This window comes from Bos indicus, chromosome 6 (genome assembly GCF_029378745.1).
Source record: "Bos indicus isolate NIAB-ARS_2022 breed Sahiwal x Tharparkar chromosome 6, NIAB-ARS_B.indTharparkar_mat_pri_1.0, whole genome shotgun sequence".
Lineage (NCBI taxonomy): Eukaryota > Metazoa > Chordata > Mammalia > Artiodactyla > Bovidae > Bos > Bos indicus.
Window position 1 is genome coordinate 16,261,796 of NC_091765.1, and position 22,008 is coordinate 16,283,803.

Consider the following 22,008-nt stretch of genomic DNA (forward strand, 5'->3'; position numbering starts at 1 on the left):
TTTTAGGACCTTAGTTGCCAGCCCAGGGCCAAACCAGGCCCTGTGGCAATAGAAGCACCAAGTCCCTTACCACCGGACCACTGGGGAATTCCCACATCATTTTAAACCTTTGTTTCTACTTACCTATGTTAGTAGATTCAACAAGAAACCTGTAAGAAGTTATGTGAGCATATAATCCTAAACTTGAATTGAGAATATCCATATAAACTCATATTCCTCTTTTTAAAAAGTGCTTTCCTAATTTTGATGCCCCGGAAACCCTCAAAACAATAACTAACTTTGTAGAGAATTATGTTATCTAAATACAATTTGTCATTAAAAGGAAGCAGTAGCCCTGAGAGATTGCTGATTCTAGGTCTAGAACATAATACATACAAGACAAGACAGGAAAACATGTCCTGCCAGGTAGAGAAAACTATTGAAGACTGCTGGGATCTGGAATCCATTTGGAGAGCCTCCCATCAGCCAAACAGGAAACAATTTGCTCATTGGTAAGCATAACAGCTGCAATGGATTGAAACATATAAAAAATGTTAAAAATTCAGGAGTTCATAATGATACTTACAAAAAAATTCCCAAAGTCCTTCTATGAAGACACTATCACCCTGATGCCAAAACCAGACAAAGACACTACCAAAAAAGAGTTACAGGCCAGTATCTTTGATGGATATAGATGCAAAACTCTTCAAGAAAATATTAGCAAACTGAGTCCCACAACACACACAAAGGATCATGCACCATGATCAAGGTGGATTCATTTCAGGGTCACAAGGATGGTTCACTGTATGCGAATCAATTGATGTGATACACCGCATCATCAAAAGAAAGGACTAAAATCACATGATGCAGAAAAAGCATTGGATAAAATTCAGTATCCATTCATGATAAAAACTCTTGCAAAAAGTGGATATAGAAGGAACATATCTCAATAGATATGACAAACCACAGCCAGTACAGTGGTGAGAAGCTGAAAACCTTCCCATTAAAATATGGAACAAGAGGATGCTCTCTCTCACCACTTTTAGTCAACACAGTATTGAAAGTCCTAGCCACAACAATCAGACAAGAAATAAAAGGTATCTGAATTGGGAGGATAGAGGTAAAACTGTCAATATATGCAGATAGCATGATACTTTATATAGAAAACCCTAAAGACACCACACAAAAAATATTAGAATTGATAAATAAATTTGTTACAAGACTAATATACAGAAATCTCTTGCATTTGTTTATACTAATGATGAAATATCAGAAAGAGAAAGTAAAAAAAATCAATCCCATTTATAATTACATCAGGGAAAAAAAATAGGTAGGAATAAATCTAACCAAGGAGGTGAAAGACTTATTCGCCAAGACCTATGAAACATTAATAAAGAAGATCAAAGGTGATTCAAGGAAATGGAAAGATACCCCATGATCTTAGATTGGAAGAATTTTAACAATATTGTTAAAATGGCCAATCTACTGAAAGTAATCTACAGATTTACTGTGATCTCTATCAAATTACCCATGGTGGTTTTCATAGAACTAGAACAGATAATCCTAAAATTTACTTGGCAACACAGAAGACCCAGAATTGACAAAGCAGTGTTGAAGGAAAAGAACAAAGCAGAAGGCATAATCCCTCCAGATTTTCGACAAAATACTACAAAGCCACAGTAATCAAAACAATGTGGTATTAGCACGAAAACAGACATGGATCAATGGAACAGAAATAAACCCACACACCCAAGGTCGATTAGTCTTTCACAAAGGAAACAAGAATGTACAATGGGGAAAAGACAGTTTTTTCAGCAAGTGGTGTTCACGTGTAAATCGATGAAGTTAGAACACTCCCTCACACCATACACAAAAATAAAAACAGCATAAAGACTTAAATATAAGATACGACATTATAAAACTCCTAGAAGGGAACACAGGAAAAACATTCTCTGACATAAATCGCATCAATGTTTTCTTAGGTCCATCTCCTAAGGCAAAAGAAATAAAGACAAAAATAAACAAATTGGGCCTAATTAAACTTACAAACTTTTGCACAGCAAAGGATACCATAAACAAAACAAAAAGACAACAAGCATTGGTGGGGAGAATATAAATTGATGCAGCCTGTATGGAGGTTCCTTAAGAAATTAAAGCTAGAGTTACCATGTGTGTGCTTAGTCGTTCAGTCATGTCCAACTCTTTACATGGCTCAGATGGTAGAGTTACCATATGATTCAACAACTCCACTACTGGGCATATATCCAGAAAAAACAAAAGCTCTAATTCAAAAAGATACATGCACTCCAATGTTCATAGCAGCACTATTTACAATAGCCGAGAAATGGAAGCAATCTAAGTGTCCAGCAACCGATGAATGAATAAAGATGTGAGATGTATATACAATCGAATATTACTCAACCATAAACAAGAATGAAATAATGCTATTTTTAGCAACATGGATGGACCTAGCGATTATCATACTAAGTAATTCAGACGAAGACAAACATATGATATCACTTCCTGTGGTCATGTATGGATGTGAGAGTTGGACTGTGAAGAAGGCTGAGCACAGAAGAATTGATGCTTTGAACTGTGGTGTTGGAGAAGACTCTTGAGAGTTCCTTGGACTGCAAGGAGATCCAACCAGCCCATTCTAAAGGAGATCAGCCCTGGGATTTCTTTGGAAGGAATGATGCTAAAGCTGAAGCTCCAGTACTTTGGCCACCTCATGCGAAGAGTTGACTCATTGGAAAAGACCCTGATGCTGGGAGGGATTGGGGGCAGGAGGAGAAGGGGATGACAGAGGATGAGATGGCTGGATGGCATCACTGACTTGATGGACGTGAGTCTGAGTGAACCCCAGGAGTTGGTGATGGACAGGGAGGCCTGGCGTGCTGCGATTCATGGGGTCGCAAAGAGTCGGACACGACTGAGCGACTGATCTGATCTGATCTGATCTGATATATGGAATCTAAAAAATAGTACAAATGATTTTATTTGAAAAACAGAAACGGACTCACAGACATAGAAAACAACTTAGGGTTACCAAAGGGGGAGGGTGGGTAGGGATAAACTGGGAACATGGGATTAACAGATGCATACCACCATATATAAAATAGATAAACAGAAAATATAGAGAATTGTATTTCATATCTCAATACCCAAAAAACTATAATAGAAGAGCATTCTTAGTCATTCAGTCATATCCAACTCTTTGGGATCCCATGGACTGTAGCCCACCAGGCTCCTCTGCCCATGGGATTCTCCATGCAAGAATACTGGAGTGGGCTGCCATGCCCTCCTCCAGGGGGTTGTCCCAACTCAGGGATCGAACCCAGGTCTCCTACATTGTAAGCAGATTCTTTACTGTCTGAGCCACCAGGGAAGCCCATATACATATATAAGAGAATCACTTAGTTGAACACCTGAAACAAAATAATATTGCAAACCAACTATACTTCAATAAAAAATAAAATTAAAAAATCCATCAGGCACCTTTGAAAGGTGTTAAAGAACCAAGCCATTATTCTAAATAAAGAAAAAAAAATCCAAGATTTATACTGCCTTATCTGTAAGAATCGTAACTTGAAGTAACCAAATAGTTAATGAGAGTACATTTTCTTTATAAAAGTATTATAATTAATAATTTAAAAGAAATATAAGAACTAGATATCACCATTCAAATCCCTTGATAAAATAGTGGAACCAGGAAATGAGTGTTCACGGCTGCTACAACCATTCCCTGAAAGATGACTAGGCTCTTTCTTGCTCCCAGTCATTGTGGCAGCTGCTCTGGTTAGGGGCAGTCCCGCACCTATGGCAGAAAGATGGTGATCCAAAAGAAGACAAAAAAGTTGCTGAAGTAGATCAGTTCTAGGCTCCAACCTGTTATAACAAGTGGAAAGTCGGTGCTGCAGGTACAAGCAGACTCTGAAAATGTTCAGATAAGGTAAGAAGAAACCAGTCATCCTTACCAACAAATGCCAAATGCCCGAAACAAATGGAAATCTGAAATAGAGTACTATACCATGTTGGTCAAAACTGGTGGCCACCACTGCAGTGGCAGTGATAGTGAATTGGGAGCAGAATGTTGAAAATCCACAGCATGTATGTCACTGGTAAAGCCCACAGGGGTCCTTGGAGGTGCTGGGGGGGTAAGAAAGAATCTAGGTAATAAGGTCTAACCTCTTCTTTGGGTTTACCAGATGGAACAGTGGTAAAGAATCCACCTGCCAAGCAAGAGATGTGGGTTTGATCCCTGGGTTGGGAAGATCTCCTGGAGAAGGCAATGGCAACACACTCCAGTTTTCTTGCCTGGAAAATCCCACGGACAGAGGAACCTGGCGCACCACAGTCCATGGGGTTGCAAAGAGCCAGGCATGACTTAGCAACTGAGCACATACACAACCTCTTCTTTGAGCTATTTTTTTTTTCAGTTGCCCACAGGGGGCCTTGTGCATGCCTGATACTGCAGCTCCCTGGACTGCAGGGGACCTCACGCAAAAGCACTGTGTTCAGTAGCTCAATTCAACATGGTAGAGACAGGCCATGTACACAAACCCTAAGACCAGCAGAGAGAGCTGGAGTGTGAGCACTACCGCAGCCAGGAGGCCCAGTGGAAACTCTACCCCCTACCCTGCTATTGAGAACCCTATAAAGCAGCCCTGCCTATTGGGGGAGCCAGAACTATGCAGGTCAGCTCACATTTCTCCAATCTCTGATCAATAAGGCTTTCCTTTGCTGCTGAACCAAACTAGGTGTCTTTCTATTGGCATTAGTGATGCTGGGCAGGAGGACTTTGGTGGGGACTGACTGAAAAGGGCTGGCAACATGCACGCTGGCTATTATTGACCCAGGTGATTCTGATATCACTAGAAGAACGCCAGAACGGACTGGTGAAAAGTAAATCGTGCATATTTTTTCTTCAGTAAAACTGCCCACAGTTTAGAACAAATGTCAAAAAGTGAAACAACCAGATGTTATGTGTCTCCTGATGGGAGTATAAACATACTAATGAAGCATTATTGTCAAAATTTCAAAGTCTAATCTGATTAAGACTGCAGATCTGGCTACAAGTGTTCAGAAGACAGGGACATCGTAGAAGTATGTTTAATAAAATCCAGAGTATGAGAAATTCTGCAGGAAAAAAAATATAGTTTCTTCAGTAAATACTTGCTAACACAACACAAGGAACCTGTTTGCATATTTAGTCAAATAAATCAACTACTTAAAAATATTTTTAAGATAACTTGAAAACAGTTTTTTAGATGTAATAGTGTACTATGATTATATTTTTATATGCTTATCTTTTAGCTATATATAATGAAATATAATAAAATAGATAAACAGTAAAATATATAAGTACATGCTTAATAGAGGTTTTGATTTAACAAGTCTTGGGTAGCATCTAGTCACTTATGTTTTTAAAAAACAAACCAAGATAAAACTCCAAGTTAATTCTGATATATACTACTGATCAAAGGCCACCAAGCCAGACCATAGACATATTATAAACCCTGAAAATGGAGAGAATAAAGTAGTTAACACTTGTGACTTACGGTGACACCATTTCCCATCAGGAAGCAGGACATATCCCTCAGGGCATGTGCAGTAATAGGATCCAGGGATATTTTCACAGTCATCTGTGTAGCCATGATTCCGAAAAGCACACTCACTGACATCTACACCGTGGCAACAGCAAAACAGTCAGAAGGTAATTTTTGGAAATAAATTGTAGTATCATTAATACGTGAGCAATAAGTAGGGTATCTCACACCTCTGCCTGCTATAACTGACTGCAGCAAGACAGTTTTTGCTACTTTGACAAGGGGCGAAAGTACCCCAATGTTCATCGCAGCACTGTTTATAATAGCCAGGACATGGAAGCAACCTAGATGTCCATCAGCAGATGAATGGATAAGAAAGCTGTGGTACATATACACAATGGAGTAGTACTCAGCCATTAAAAAGAATACATTTGAATCAGTTCTAGTGAGGTGGATGAAACTGGAGCCTATTATACAGAGTGAAGTAAGCCAGAAAGAAAAACACCAATACAGTATACTAACGCATATATATGGAATTTAGAAAGATGGTAACAATAACCCCGTGTATGAGACAGCAAAAGAGACACTGATGTATAGAACAGTCTTATGGACTCTGTGGGAGAGGGAGAGGGTGGGAAGATTTGGGAGAATGGCATTGAAACATGTATAATATCGTGTATGAAACGAGTCGCCAGTCCAGGTTCAATGCACGATACTGGATGCTTGGGGCTGGTGCACTGGGACGACCCAGAGGGATGGTATGGGGAGGGAGGAGGGAGGAGGGTTCAGGATGGGGAACACATGTATACCTGTGGTGGATTCATTTCAATATTTGGCAAAACCAATACAATATTGTAAAGTTTAAAAATAAAATAAAATTTAAAAAAAATATAGAAAGCAAAAAAAGAAAAGAAAATTCAATTATCCCAAAAGCCACCATTTAAACTGTCACAGTTTATTCTTTCAAATATAGATTTTCATATCAAAATTACTCTTGGGATAAAGTAGCACTATTTCCCCTGAAAAGATATAGCCATTTAAGGAAGGCCCATGGAAAGTTCTTGACAAGGACAAGACATCCCACGCTCTGCTCTTCAGCCTTCTCAATGCTGACAGGGGTCCTTTACCTAAACTTGGGAACATTCCCCAGCAGTTTTACTCTGGCTGAAACCCAGCCTTCCAGATCACCGTTCTATGCAATGGCTCTCATCTACTGGTCCCATGTAAGCAGGGGGCCACAATTAACAGGAAGAACCCAGGTTTACCTAAAGTCTCATCCCAACTAATTTCACTGAATTCTTTTTGTCAGTACTTCACTGGCCCTCCCAGGAGAAGGGACCCAGCATTTCTCCCTAGGTTCATTACATTGAGTCTGGAGTCTCAAAATAGGAAAAGCCTAATATAACCGGCCCTGGCACAGTCTTTCAAGATCCTGAACAAACGGTTACATGATGAGATGTGGGAATCACATACTCTTTGAGGATCTCTTAAGAGAGCTAAAAAACTTGACAATACTGACATTTTGCACACCATCAAACCAAACCCATGGAGGTCCATGGAGTCCACTCAGAGAATTCCTGCCTTATATTCATCCCTGCGTAGCCTCTGAAAGTATTTTATCTAGGAACAGAAGATATAAAGGAGAGCTGAAAGTGCTACAAAGGCTTTAAAATTGGGGGGAAAAATAACATCCTTTTCTGGGGGGAAAATATGAGGAAATTTGAATTTGGTTTCACACTGAAGCTCTTGATGACCCACGCAAGACCAGCCACTGGCTAAGCTGAGCTGAGCTTGCTCACCAGATTACCTTCACAGTTCTTTCCATCTTGGCTTAAAGTGTATCCCTCTGGACACGTGCACACTTGGGACTTAGGCTCTTGCTCACACATGCTGCCACTGCAGTTACCTTTCTTCAGTTTGCAGAGTTTCTGATCTAAAAGAGAAGACAGTTAATTTGGTGCAGAGGTGTGTTTTGACAGGGATGGTACATGATCCCTGCCTGGTTCTTAAGAACTCCAGTCTTCCTGCGACATCAGCAGGAGTGTTGTTTCACAGTGGTGGCACTGCTCTAGGGTCAAACCATAGCCCAGATTACTCAGCATTCCAAAGCCCATTTATTTCTCTAATTGTACTCCTCCCACAGTAGCTCTCAGGAGGAACAAAGTGTGTATGTTAGTAGCTCAGGCGTGTCCGGCTCTTGGCGACCCCATGGACTGTAGCCTGCCAGGCTGCTCTGTCCGTGAGATTCTCCAGGCAAGAATACTGGAGTGGTTTGCCATGCCCTTCTCGAGGGGATCTTCCTGACCCAAGGACTGAACCCGGGTCTCCTGCATTTCAGACAGATTCTTTACTGTCTTAGCAAACAGGGAAGTCCTAGTTCTCAGGTTAGGACATACAATTAAATGGAAATGTCATTCTTTGGGTTATAAATACTAAGTACAACTTAATAGCTTTATCTTCTTGACCTGCTTTTATGAAAATATGTATTTATTTAAAAAAACAAGGCACAAAACAAATGTTTTTTGTTTTTCTGATGCTGTTTCTTGTTGAAAATGCTGAAAATGAAGTATGTTTAAGAAGCAAAAAAGGTACAAAATTAAGAACACAATTTCTTAAGTATATTTACAGGTCAGATCTATATATTTATCTATTTTTAGGGTCATTATGTAAAGAACAGCATCTTTAAGACAATATATTCTATTGCTATATGTCATATCCTCAAATTTCTGAGTTTATTGCTGCCAGCATTTCTTGTTTCATAAAATAGCCCAGTGTGAGTAGTAAAATCTGCTCAGTGAGGTAGGTGTTTGGGTTAAATTAGCCAAACACACTGAACAACAAATGGCCAACCTGGTACCTTTGGTTATCGGAGTCCTGGGCTAAACTGGCAACACATATATCCCTATCACAATTTGCTCCTCATTTTTTTTTCTGCCAATTTTAATGACTTTATGAAATACTATGGGATAAGCTTGAGTTTGAGGGCAGCTCTCAAGGTTCATTTTGGAGGCCAGAGCCCTGGCAATAGGAGACGGCAGGGGAAGAGGATTAGGGCCATGGACCAGGAGTCCTGGCATAACTGAGATCAGTGACAGCCTGAATAATGTGAGGAGCCAAGGACCTACGGAAAGGACCACTGAAAACCCAGCCTTCTGTGAAAGAAACAAGCACAAGCAACCAGTCAGCGAGAGCCTAAGCACGGCAGTGCGAGAGGCCTAAGCTGTCCTCCATGTAGGTTTGTTTTCCTGGTCTCTGTTCATCTATTAGTACCTAGAATGATGGCACCTAACTCTGACTCTGCCCCTTTCCTTCTACTTCAAGTCACTAAACACATTCCTTGACCAACAAACCATCACACATGCATACGTCACTAAGCTGTGTCCGACTCCTTGCAACCCCGTGGACTGTAGCATGCCAGGCTCCTCTGTCCATGGGATTCTTCAGGCAAGAATACTGGAGTGGATTGTCATTTCCTTCTCTAGAGGATCTTGCCAACCCATGGATGGAACTCAGGTCTCCTGCATTGACAGGCAGGTTCTTTACCCCTGAGCCACTTGAGAAGCCCAAAGCATCACATGTTGAAAACATAGTCTTGTCCCCTTGAAAATGTTTCTAATGTACATTGAGGTTTCGTGGGGGGCATGTCACCTTCTAGAGATTCTGACCTGATAAATGAAGGAAAAGGCTCATCTTCACCAGAATCTAGAACAACTGTGATGGTAGGACTCTTCACAGCACATTTTAAGCAATGCTGGCCTAATATGCTAAGGGAACACCCCACTTTCACCTAAGTTACCAACACCTCCTTTTAGCTAATCTGTGTTATTTCTCTGGTTAAACTTGTTTACTCAGATCTCTTGATAGAGTTAAATGCACAATATTTCTGATTGTTTAATACTACTGCAATACTACCAAGTCAGGTAAGATTTACACGGCATAGTTTTGGATATTGATTCCAAAATTTTTGTTTCTTGTCCACAGTTTTTATGCCAATTACACATTTAGTTACATTGTTCATGGTCCCACATGCTTCACATATCAACATCTTAATTAAGAAAATTAAGAACCAAATGACCCCAGTTTTTAAAGTAAGTGATTAAAGTCAGAAACTCAAAGACATATTGGAGACAAAATGTACCTACTTCAATTTCTAAAAAAGAGCATGTGATTGTCTTAACTGTACTTTTTATAATATTTACAAGTGAAAATCAACAAAAATCCAGAAAGGTCTGATTCAGCCTTTTAATACCACCAAAGTGCTACCACTTTCTTAAGGTAACAAAAAATTGAGGAATCATGCTTCCTATAAATATCTTTTATAAAAATCTTTCCAAACCAAGCATGATAGATGACCACTGCACTTAAGAGTTGGGAAAACTGAGTTCTGTCTCAGTTCTGCTTTTATATAAAATCACTTTATCTCTTTGACTTCAGTTTCCATGAAATAAAAGTGTTGAAGTAGATAGCCCCTGAAATCTCTCACTGGAAAAAACATTATGGTTCTATACAGAATCAGATGTTTGTTGTAAATTCCTCTAAGTTTACATGTTTAAAGATTCTCAAACCTTAATTACTGCTTATAAATGTTAAGGGATATTCAAACTGATTTCTGAGGAAAACAGTGAGTGTCTAGGGTACAGGAAATTGCTCTTTCATCTATCCATTGTTATTTATCTCTTTTCTTCTTGTACTTTTCTATTACCTCTTACTTGCTCTTCTGTGTGTTCTTATCATTAACAGTGCCATTATCATCACAGTTATATATGTATATGCATGTGCATGTATGTATCTCTTTTTCATTAATCAATAAGCTTTTGAAGATATGGCATGTATCCCATTCACATTTATAGTCCAGGTAGTACCTAACCTGGTGCCTTTTACCACACAGGGGTGCTACAAACATCTGGAAAACATGCACAAAAGTCTGTGCTAGTGAAACCTGCAACTTAACTCCGTTCCTTGGTTTTTCCTTGAATATCCAGTCAACCTCAGAGTTAGAACTCAAACAGATGGTCAGTACTCTTTTTACTATACCACAATGCTGATGGTTTTACTGATACTTATTAACAATATACAATATTATTCAATGGTGAACATACGAGAAAAGCAATCACTATTGTACTCTGAATGGTTGTGTTAATGATGTGACCTGAATTCACTCAACACCTAAAAGCCATTTTAGGAAGTGGCAAAACAGAGGATTGAGAGCTGTATTTTGCTTAATCTCCTTAATCTTCTGCTGTGCTTTAGCCTCAAATTAGGTTGAAGCCAGCACTCAGAATGCTGCTGCTGACCTCAGATAACACCCCTCCCGGAGCTCAGCAAGTGCAGCCTGATTACCTTTGAGATCAAATTAAAGCTCCTTAATATGGAATTTAATGTCCACCCCCACCTGCGCCTTCAATAACTATCCAGCACACCCTCATGAGCTTTGCTACAGCCAAGCAAACTATAGATTTTTACCTTGGGCCGGTTTTGAAACAACACATGTGGGATTCCCGAGCCTGCTTCTTTCCACTGATCACACCTTTTTCTCAACCTCAAATTCAGTGTCAGATTCACGTCATCAACAAAGCCTTTCCAGTCTCTTCCATTTGAAACCATTCACTTGAGTCATTCTTGTAACTAAATATTTAGCAGCCCCAATGGTCACAAAATTTGACTAATGTTTTATAAAGCATTTATATTATTACCACATGTATATTTTCATAACAAGCCCTTGAGCTGTGTAGAGCAATTATTGTCTTCATTTTATAGATTATGAAATAGTATCTTAAGGATCACATATAGATAATAAGGGGTAGGACTGGGACTCAAATTCCAGTCTTTAGTGATACACCCCATCTCCTTAATACAGATAACATGTGTGTATGTACATGTATGTATGTATACTTATGTGTGTGTATATAGAACAATGGGTTTTATAGAAAAACACATTTATATTAGTGATATTATATATTAATATATACCATCTACTGATATATATCAGTTATTAACATATTAACAGATGTTATACTATATTTTTATATAATATATAAATTATATGTACATAGTATATTTTTCTATAAATGTCCATGATTTTTGTTTTATTTATTTATTGTCTATTTCATTAGTGAGTTTCCTGAATCAATGGTTCACTCACCTTGCTCAAAAAACCTCCCAAACAGTATAATATAGGAGTTCTTTGTTAATAGAAAAGAAAGAGGAAGAAACAAGAAGTTATTCTGTGCTATTGCAATTCCTAATTGTAGTAGAAAATCACTTAGCCAGAATTTAGCTACTTGGTATCATTATCCATCTAAACCTAAGAATCAGAAAGTAAACAAATCAACAGCCTCTGAGCAGTTAAAAAATGAATGCCTCTCACTCACAGAAGAGCCTTAACCAAAGGCGCACTCAGTGTTTGTGTATTTTAGACCTGTTTCTGAGGAGCTTGGCCCGCCCACAACATTATGATGGTATGCAGCCCTCCACCCATCTCCTCACTGCCACCCCTCACTCCTCTCCACCCAAGGCAGGGTGGCTACCTGATTCCAGAGTTCTTTCTTGCTGAGCCCAGACACAGCTTCGGCCCAGCACTGCAGACCACTAAGGGTTAGTTACTGGTCACTTTTCCCACCACTAGATGCCTCATGTCATGACTCTTCTTGAAGAAAGATGGCATAATTTAGAGTGTAAAAATGATAACTGCAATGAATAAAAACATGTCAAATATTTTTTACATCCTTGAATTTATAAAGATGCTTTACAAAAAAAATAAAAAGTTCACCTCTGGAGGATACACTAACCCTTTATTCTGAAAACAGATAAAGTAAGGGAAAGATTAAATCAAGCATTTAATTTACCTTTTTTAATAAAAGATGCTCCTCAGGGAAATCATATACCTGATTGGAAACGTTCTTCAACTAATAAAGCAGTAATAGAATTAGAATGTCATTACTTCAAGCTTCTAATGAAAAAATGGCTCTAGACAATGATAATCAATAGCTTGTAAAGCCATTATATGAAAGGCTGAGAGGAAACTCTACAATGGACTGACCAGGCTGGTAACACCTAAATCCCTGACCTATCTTTGAGCATCACAAGGAGAATGGAGACCCAGCCGCTACATGCCCTCTGGCCCGGTCACTAGCAGCACACAGTACTACCTGAAGTACCACTTATAGAGTACTCTCGCAAAAAATCTGAATCTGATCAGGCTTCTAGGCCAAAGCCACCAGGTTATACACAATCATGTTAAATGATACCACAGGATAGAATCTGCAAAGTCTAGAATGTGGGGAATTCTAAGGGACAAGATCTGGATTCTTCAACAAACAAATGGCAGGGAAAAGCCTCAGAGAATAAACAGAGGCCACAGCGAGGCATATGGAAACCACCAAGAAGAGACAACGGCAAGAAAGATAGAAAAATGATAGAGAGCTATTCAAAGTATTTAAAAGGCAGCTGTTTGGTGTCAAGGCAAACTTGCATTAAAAAACCCAGCTTTGCCTGAAGTCAGTCCTATTCTTGCCCCAGTGGTGTGTAATCTTTGCAAATGTGATCCTTATCATTAAGAAAATATCTATAACTATCTATAAATGTTAGGAAGCTATAGAAATCCATAATTTGCTAAAATTTCTAGAAGAAATAACAGATCTATAACAGATCTGGGTACTCAAATTGATCATTTAGACTATATGAAAGCAGAGAATGTAAGTGTAGGCGAGGACATGGAGAAACTGGAAACCCCGCGCTCCATCAGCAGGAATGTAAAATGATGCAGCCACTGTGGAAAGCGGTGTCATGTGCCTTCAGAAAACTGAAAACAGGATTACCACGTGATCCAATAATTCACTACTGACTATAATTCATAAGAATTAAAAGCAGGGTCTCCAAAAGAAATTTGTATACCCACATTTTTAGCACCATTATTCACCATAGCTAAAAGGTGGAAGAAACCCAATTATTCATCAATGAATAAATGGGTGAGTAAAATGGAAGATATACATGCAATGGGGTATTATTCGGGCTTAAAAAGGAAAAAAATATCTAACACATGCTACAAAACAGATGCATCTTAAGGACATCGTGCTGAGTAAAATAAACTAGTCACAAAAAGAGAAATACTGCATGATTACACTTATAGGAGGTACTTAGAGTAGGAGTCAAAATCCTTGAAACAGAAAGAACAATAGAATGGTGGGATCCAGGGACTGAGGAGAGGCAGAAATGGGAGTTGTTATTTAATGGGTGGAGAGTTTCAATTTTACAAGATGATAACATTTACAGAGATGAATGGTGGTGATGGTTGCATACACACACACACACACACACACACAAACCATAAATGAACTTAATGCTACTGAACTGTACACTAAAAATGGTTAAGATGAGGGACTTCGCTTGTGACCCAATGGTTAAGACTCTGTACTTCCACTGCAGACGGCATGGGTTCAATCCCTGGTTAGGGAACCAAGATCCTGCATGCCACACGGCACAGTAAAAAAAAAAAAAAAACCTAAGATAATAAATTGTATATGTATTTTACCACAATTTTTAAATTTCAGAAAAACTACATGAAAAAAATACTTATATATCTAGGATGATTCTTTTCTAGAAGTTTCACAAAACCCCCAAGGTTTTATAGTAGAAACCCTAGCAATCACATAATCGAAATGAATCAGTTGCACCTGGACAGCTTTAGCTACACTAGCTACTTTCATAAACAGGTACATTTTTAGGCAGAAGCAAGTCTTCTCTCAGAATTAATGACATTCAGCAATATTTCTGTGCATGAAATGAATGCAAAGTATTTTAATAGTGTTGATGACAGATGTCCTATATTTTCTAAAGAATATGCTCTTGAAATTCTCTTATGAATTTTAAACTGGAAACAGCATTTTAAAGAATTACAGAAGAATGCAGAATTATTTGCACATTTTACAAAAGAACATCTGTGAGCAGCAAAACTATAGTTGCAAATTCCCCGAATGTTGAACTTGAAATAATGTCATTAACATTATATACAAAGTTCCCACACTGGCTCTGAGATTCATATAAAATCTGCCTTTCATATTTGTGCATTCCACATCTGCAGATTCAACCAACCATGGATTGAAAATATTCTTTAAAAAAATTCTGTGAAGTTTCAAAAAGCAAAATTTGAATTTGCCGTGCACCTGCGATGGTTTGCATAGTATTTACATTGCATTTACAGCTATTTACACAGTATTTACATTGTATTACATATGATAAGTAGTCTTGAGATAATTTAAAGTATAAGGATGTTAGATAATATGCAAGTACTATTCTGTTTTATATAAGGGACCATTGCAGCCTTGGATTTAATATTGGCGAGAATCCTGGAACAAATCCCCATGGGTACAGAGGGATGGTTGTAATTGTACAGCTGTCAAGGCAGCCACAAGAGCACTGTTGCCTCATGGGTTTAATCATGACAACAAAAACGTGAGATCAAGTCAGTCTCTTTTCAGAGAGCCAGAGAAGAAAGAGAGAGACTCTGTGTATGTGTGTGAGAGAGAGAGAGGGAGAGAGAGATTGATTCCTGAGTTCCTGAATAGAAAACATTTTTAAAAGAAAAAATAAGATCTGGGTCCCATTGATCTGTGCAAACTGAAGCTTTTAACCACAAGCATGCCATGGATAGACAAGAATATGCCAAATTACAGATTTTCCCAGAACAAGTTAGGCAAATCCAAGATATGAAATTATAGACAATAGCGAGGGTAAGTTGAGGCTGCAGCATGGTGTCAGTCTGCCTGGGTTCAACGCCCAGGTCTACCCCAGTGTGACCTTAAACAAGCATTTGTGACATTGCTGAACCTCAGCTTTTAACCCATAAAATGTACTAATAATCACATGATTTGTGGGGTGGTTAAGATTAAATATATTAGAGAACCATTGGAGACAGAAAACTAGGAAGCGTTGCTTTTTAGAAATGACTATGAAAGCTTTTATCATTGCTATACCCTTAAGGGCCTAAGCTCTACACTTTTTGAAATTTTAGGGAGAGTGAGCCTATAATTTCAAGATAGCTTAAATAGCAAAATTTGAGCCACGTCTTCCAAGTGCCATTCTTCATAAATCTATTTAGAATCAAGCTTAAAAATCACAACCAGCAAATCATTTTCGTAGCCTATATGGCAACTGCACACTCTTCTATTTAATTTTTCAGCACTGCTTTATTATAAGACATAGCTTGCAAAAAAATAATAAACTATTTGTATTGTAAGCTGAAAAGAACGAGACTCATAGAGTAGATCTGCAGCAGTCTCTTCTGAGGATGGCATGAAAAATAGACGTTTCAACTGTGCCTTTAGATTCACAATCAGGTTGATGGAAACAAATAGTCCCAGATCATTCAGCTTAAAACCTAGATAAAGAAACAAACAATCGGCCAACCAGAGTTATAGAACTGGTATAGAATTTAAAGACTCAAGAGACGGTTTTCTATAACAGGTTAACCTGGGGTATCCTCTAATGCACATTAATGAAGTCTCCTTTATATACAGTTGGGAAGGTCCCCTGGAGGAGGAAATGGCAACCCACTCCAGTATTTTTGCCTAGAGAATCCCATGGACAGAGGAACCTGGTGGGCTACAGTCCATGGGGTCACAAAAGGTCGGACACTGAGCGACTAATACTCAGATTAAATGAGATAAATGAGATAACATAGCCCAGAGCAGATCATTCTGCACCCATTCTATAGTCATGACTATTCCTATTATTTCTAAGAGCACTACAACCTGTGCCATTTCTCTATTTTATCTCCTATTCAGCAGCCTATGTGATCCCCAAATCTATTATTCCTAGCTCAGATCTTTTTCCCTGAAACCTAGACCAATTAACTAAGGAATTTTTAAAAAAAGTCTCTGAAGCACAAGAGAGTCTAAAAGATTGAAAAAGACTCTCACTAGAGCTTCCCTAGTGGCTCAGACAATAAAGAATCTTACTGCAATGAGGGAGACCTGGGTTTGAACCCTCCAGGGAAGATCCCCTGGAGGAGGGCATGGCAACCCACTCCAATATTCTTGCCTAGAGAATCCCATGGACAGAGGAGCCTAATAGGCTATACAGTCCATGAAGTCACAAAGAGTCAGACACGACTGAGTGACTAAAGCACAGCACAGAGCTGAGCTGCAAAGATCTGTTGCAAGGAAAATTGATTTAAAACACTGGGATTCATTCATAATATACAAAAGGGAGCAGCCCCCTGAAGACTATCTGGTAAAGAGTTGGGGTAGGGGTTATAACATGTAAGGAAGGCAGCATGTACTCAGATATTAAATATCTTTAGAACTTGTTCCTTGTGGTATTATTTAGGGAAGAAGGTGTCAAAGGGTGTTTTTTTAATTCTTTTTTTTACCTACTACAGTTTATTAAATGTTCTCTAGGCTGCAGTCCATGGGGTCGCAAAGAGCTGGACACGACTGAGCGACTTCACTTTCACTTTTCACTTTCATGCATTGGAGAAGGAAATGGCAACCCACTCCAGTGTTCTTGCCTGGAGAATCGCAGGGACGGGAGAGCCTGGTGGGCTGCCATCTATGGGGTCGCACAGAGTTGGACACGACTGAAGTGACTTAGCAGCAGCAGCAGCAGCAGCAGGCACTGGAAATATAATGGAGAGTTGTATTCTCTGTCTTCATAGGAGGAAGCTGAGGAAGTCAGACAATTACAGCAAACCATGATAAGTGCTCTGTGATGGGAAATCTGTTATTTTCTGAAAAGAGCTACTGAGGCTCCAGTGAGCTGGTCAGGGAAGGGGTTCCTGAAAGAAGAGATTTTGGAGCTATTACTATTTCTTAGAGGATGAAGAGTAAGTCACTGCTGTGAATTAGAAAGAGTGTTCCCAGGGAGTTCTCTGGTAGTCTGAAAGAAAGTGAAAGAAATTGTTCATTGCTCAGTCATGTCCAATTCTTTGTGACCCCATGGACTATAGCCTTCCAGGCTCTCTCTCCATGGGATTCCCCAGGCAAGAACACAGGAATGGGTTGCCATTTCCTACTCCAGGGGATCTTCCTGACCCAGGGATTGAACCTAGGTCTCCCACACTGCAGGCGGATTCTTTACCGTCTGAACCACCAAGGAATAGTGATTAGGATTCATGGCTTTCACTGTCTCAGCCTGGGTTCAATCTCTGGTCAAGAAATGGAGATCCTGCAAGCCGTGCAGTCAAAAAAAAGGAGAAACCGTGTTCCCAATCATGCTGAAAGGCTGGAGGAGAGAGCAAGCATGCCTCCTAGGGTAAGAGAAAAATCAAAACTTTGAAGATGTCTGCAGCCCTGACGATAAATGAAACTGAGAAACAGGGGCCCTGTGAACCAGTTCAATAAAAAAGAGACTGGGTTTTATTACTGGCAACTGAGTGTTTTAACCCAGGAATGACAAGATTGGGTTCTCCTTTTTGAAGGGTGATGCCCCCTGCAGCATGGCAGAAGGAGTCAGGGACACTAATGAAGTGGCCCCCAGGGATGGAGAGCTGCCGAAAGGGGCACAAGCCGGTAGGTGGTGGAATTGCTAGGCGTTGGAGAGTGATCTCACAGGGATGGATCTATGCCTAGGGATATGGAGATTAAATGCCACTCATCAAGGCCTACACCTGGAGGTCTTCAACCAGATACTGGAGGGAAAAGAGCTTGGCAAAAGGGAAGGGAAAGTAAGTGAGTCAGTCATTCCTTCTGTGCCTGAAGCACTTGCAAGAAATCCAAGTAGAAATGCTCAGAAGGCAGATAAATGTGGGCCTTGAGAGGCAAAGGGGAGCTGAGCCTGAATATGTACATCCACTGTGCCCCTTTGCTTGGCGTGTCTGAGCAACTACATGAAGCTTTGTGTTAGAGTCCAATGAGGGGAGAGGGAAAGAATGCTAAATCAAATTGGCCAAATAGTGATAGGCCTGGTTACACGTTAAATTACAATCTAACTGCAAAGGAGAGCTTTTGAAGGAATTTAAGTAGAGGAGTTAACCCATCAGATTTACCATTTATAAGCAAGAGGAGAAAATGAAAAGATTAAGTGGCTGCTCCAACAGGCCGGATAAGACAAGCCGGCTGTTTGGACTATGGTGGTGGCAGTAGAAGAGAGAAGTGGACATTTGAGATAAATTAGAATGTAAAATGGAAAGGATTTGGCAGTAGGCTGAAAATTGGGGTGAGGTAGTGGGAGAAATCAGGGATGATTCCTAAATGTCTGTCTTGAGTAAGTGGAGAAGCGGCGACTACGTGCCGGACCTTGTTTGAGGTCAAAGATGACTCACCAGATGCCCAAGCATCACCCTCTGCCTTGGGCTATACGAGTGGACGAACCACTTTAATTCCACTGGGTGGCACAAATGACGAGTTGAGGGTGATTTTAACCATATCCTTCCCTGTGTGCTTGTTAGCTATCCAAATTGTCTTCTTTTTCCATGTTGAATAGAAGATACAATCTCCAAAGAAGGACTCTGCAAGCAGATTGTGCCTAAAACAACAGGAGAAAAGCATAAAGAATGGCAGAATATTTCCTCCTGGATTTATTAAAGTTTCACTTCAACTTATGGTCTGAATTTTAATCACCTACATTTTTAATCGTTTCTCATTTATGGTTAGAAACAAACATTAAGTTTAAATTTGTATTTGTGTAGCCATAATCTGAATTAATAAGATACATTTTTAGCTTCAGATCCATTATCTCATTTTTCCTTTTTCTTTTTTTTTTGCTACTCAGCATGTGGTGAAAATAAAATACAGAAGAAAACAGACACAGGAAAAGAGTGGATTGCTGGTTTTGTCACTTTCACATGCCAAATTTCTGCTCTTGCTAAAGACAGCTAGATTAGTTGCTGGCAAGATAGGAAATCAAATGAAACATAGATGTTTTACAAACCACAGGACATAACAATTCAAAAAAAACTAACCAGCATGTGAAAACTATAAGCCAAATACTCTTCAGTTCAGTTCAGTTCAGTTGCTCAGTCGTGTCCAACTCTTTGTGACCCCATGAATCGCAGCACGCCAGGCCTCCCTGTCCAACACCAACTCCCAGAGTTCACCCAAACTCACATCCATCGAGTTGGTGATGCCATCCAGCCATCTCATCCTCTGTCATCCCCTTTTCCTCCTGCCCCCAATGCCTCCCAGCATCAGAGTCTTTTCCAATGAGTCAACTCTTCGCATGAGGTGGCCAAAGTACTGGAGTTTCAACTTCAGCATCATTCCTTCCAAAGAAATCCCAGGGCTGATCTCCTTCAGAATGGACTGGTTGGATCTCCTTGCAGTCCAAGGGACTCTCAAGAGTCTTCTCCAACACCACAGTTCAAAAGCATCAATTTTTCGGTGCTCAGCCTTCTTCACAGTCCAACTCTCACATCCATACATGACCACAGGAAAAACCATAGCCTTGACTAGACGAAACTTTGTTGGCAAAGTAATGTCTCTGCTTTTGAATATGCTATCTAGGTTGGTCATAACTTTCCTTCCAAGGAGTAAGCGTCTTTTGATTTCATGGCTGCAGTCACCATCTGCAGTGATTTTGGAGCCCCAAAAAAATAAAGTCTGACACTGTTTCCACTGTTTCCCCATCTATTTCCCATGAAATGATGGGACTGGATGCCATGATCTTCATTTTCTGAATGTTGAGCTTTAAGCCAACTTTTTCACTCTCCTCTTTCACTTTCATCAAGAGGCTTTTGAGTTCCTCTTCACTTTCTGCCATAAGGGTGGTGTCATCTGCATATCTGAGGTTATTGATATTTCTCCTGGCAATCTTGATTCCAGCTTGTCCTTCTTCCAGTCCAGCGTTTCTCATGATGTACTCTGCATATAAGTTAAATAAACAGGGTGACAATATACAGCCTTGACGTACTCCTTTTCCTATTTGGAACCAGTCTGTTTTTCCATGTCCAGTTCGAACTGTTGCTTCCTGACCTGCATACAGATTTCTCAAGAGGCAGATCAGGTGGTCTGGTATTCCCATCTCTTGAAGAATTTTCCACAGTTTATTGTGATCCACACAGTCAAAGGCTTTGGCATAGTCAATAAAGCAGAAATAGATGTTTTTCTGGAACTCTCTTGCTTTTTCCATGATCCAACGGATGTTGGCAATTTGATCTCTGGTTCCTCTGCCTTTTCTAAAATCAGCTTGAACATCTGGAAGTTCATGGTTCACATATTGCTGAAGCCTGCCTTGGAGAATTTTGAGCATTACTTTACTAGCGTGTGAGATGAGTACAATTGTGCAGTAGTTTGAGCATTCTTTGGCATTGCCTTTCTTTGGGATTGGAATGAAAACTGACCTTTTCCAGTCCTGTGGCCACTGCTGAGTTTTCCAAATTTGCTGGCATATTGCGTGCAACACTTTCACAGCATCATCTTTCAGGATTTGAAATAGCTCAACTGGAATTCCATCACCTCCACTAGCTTTGTTTGTAGTGATGCTTTCTAAGGCCCACTTGACTTCACATTCCAGGATGTCTGGCTCTAGGTCAGTGATCACACCATCGTGATTATCTGGGTCATGAAGATCTTTTTTGTACAGTTACTTTTATTTATTTCTTTACTTAATCATCACAATAATCTCAAGAAATAGATGCTACTATTATTCCCACTGAAAAACTTCTGCTTCATTGACTATGGTAAAGCCTTTGACTGAATGAATCACAAAAAACTGGAAAATTCTTAAAGAGATGGGAATGCCAGACCACCTTACCTGTTTCCCGTGAAACCTGTACGTGGGTCAAGAAGCAACAGTTAGAACTAGGCATAGAACAATTGATTGGTTCAAAATTGGGAAAGAAGTACATCAAGGCTGTATATTGTCACTCTGCCTATTTAACTTATATGCAGAGTACATCATGTGAAATGCCAGGCTGGATGAATCATAAGCTAGAATCAAGATTGCTGGGAGAAATATCAACAACCTCAGATACGCAGATACTACTCTAAAGGCAGAAAGTGAAGAGGAACTAAATAGTCTCTTAATAAGGGTGAAGGATGAGAGTGAAAAAGTTGGCATGAAACTCAGCATTCAAAGAACTAAGATCATAGCTTCTGGTCTCATCACTTTGTAGCAAATAGAAGGGGAAAAAGTGAACCCAGTGACAGCCTTTATTCTATTGGGCTCCAAAATCACTGCAGATGGTGACTGCAGCCATGAAATTAAATTAAAAGTGACCCAGAGGGATAGGATGGGGAGGGAGGTGCGAGAGGGGTTCAGGATGGGAACCACATGAAGACCCATGGATGATTCATATCAATGTATGGCAAAAACCACTACAATATTGTAAAGTAATTAGCCTCCAACTAAAATAAATAAATTGGAAAAAAAAAGTCAATTGTTCCTTGGAAGGAAAGCTATGACAAATCTAGATAGCATATTAAAAAGCAAAGATATTACTTTGCCCACAAATGTCTGTATAGTCAAAGCCATGGTTTTCCCAGGAATCCTGTACGAATATGCGAGTTGGACCATAAAGAAGGCCTGAGTGCTGAAGAATTGATGC

General features: G+C 39.6%; 1 protein-coding gene across 1 annotated transcript in view; it reads right to left on the reverse strand.

Annotated features, from left to right (window-relative positions):
• Window positions 1-22,008, reverse strand: part of EGF (epidermal growth factor) — a 103,613-nt gene that overhangs the window by 52,914 nt on the left and 28,691 nt on the right. Inside the window, 3 exon segments of the mRNA XM_070791070.1 lie at window positions 5,541-5,663; window positions 7,336-7,461; window positions 18,787-18,989. Of these exon segments, the coding sequence (XP_070647171.1) occupies window positions 5,541-5,663; window positions 7,336-7,461; window positions 18,787-18,989 (452 nt within the window).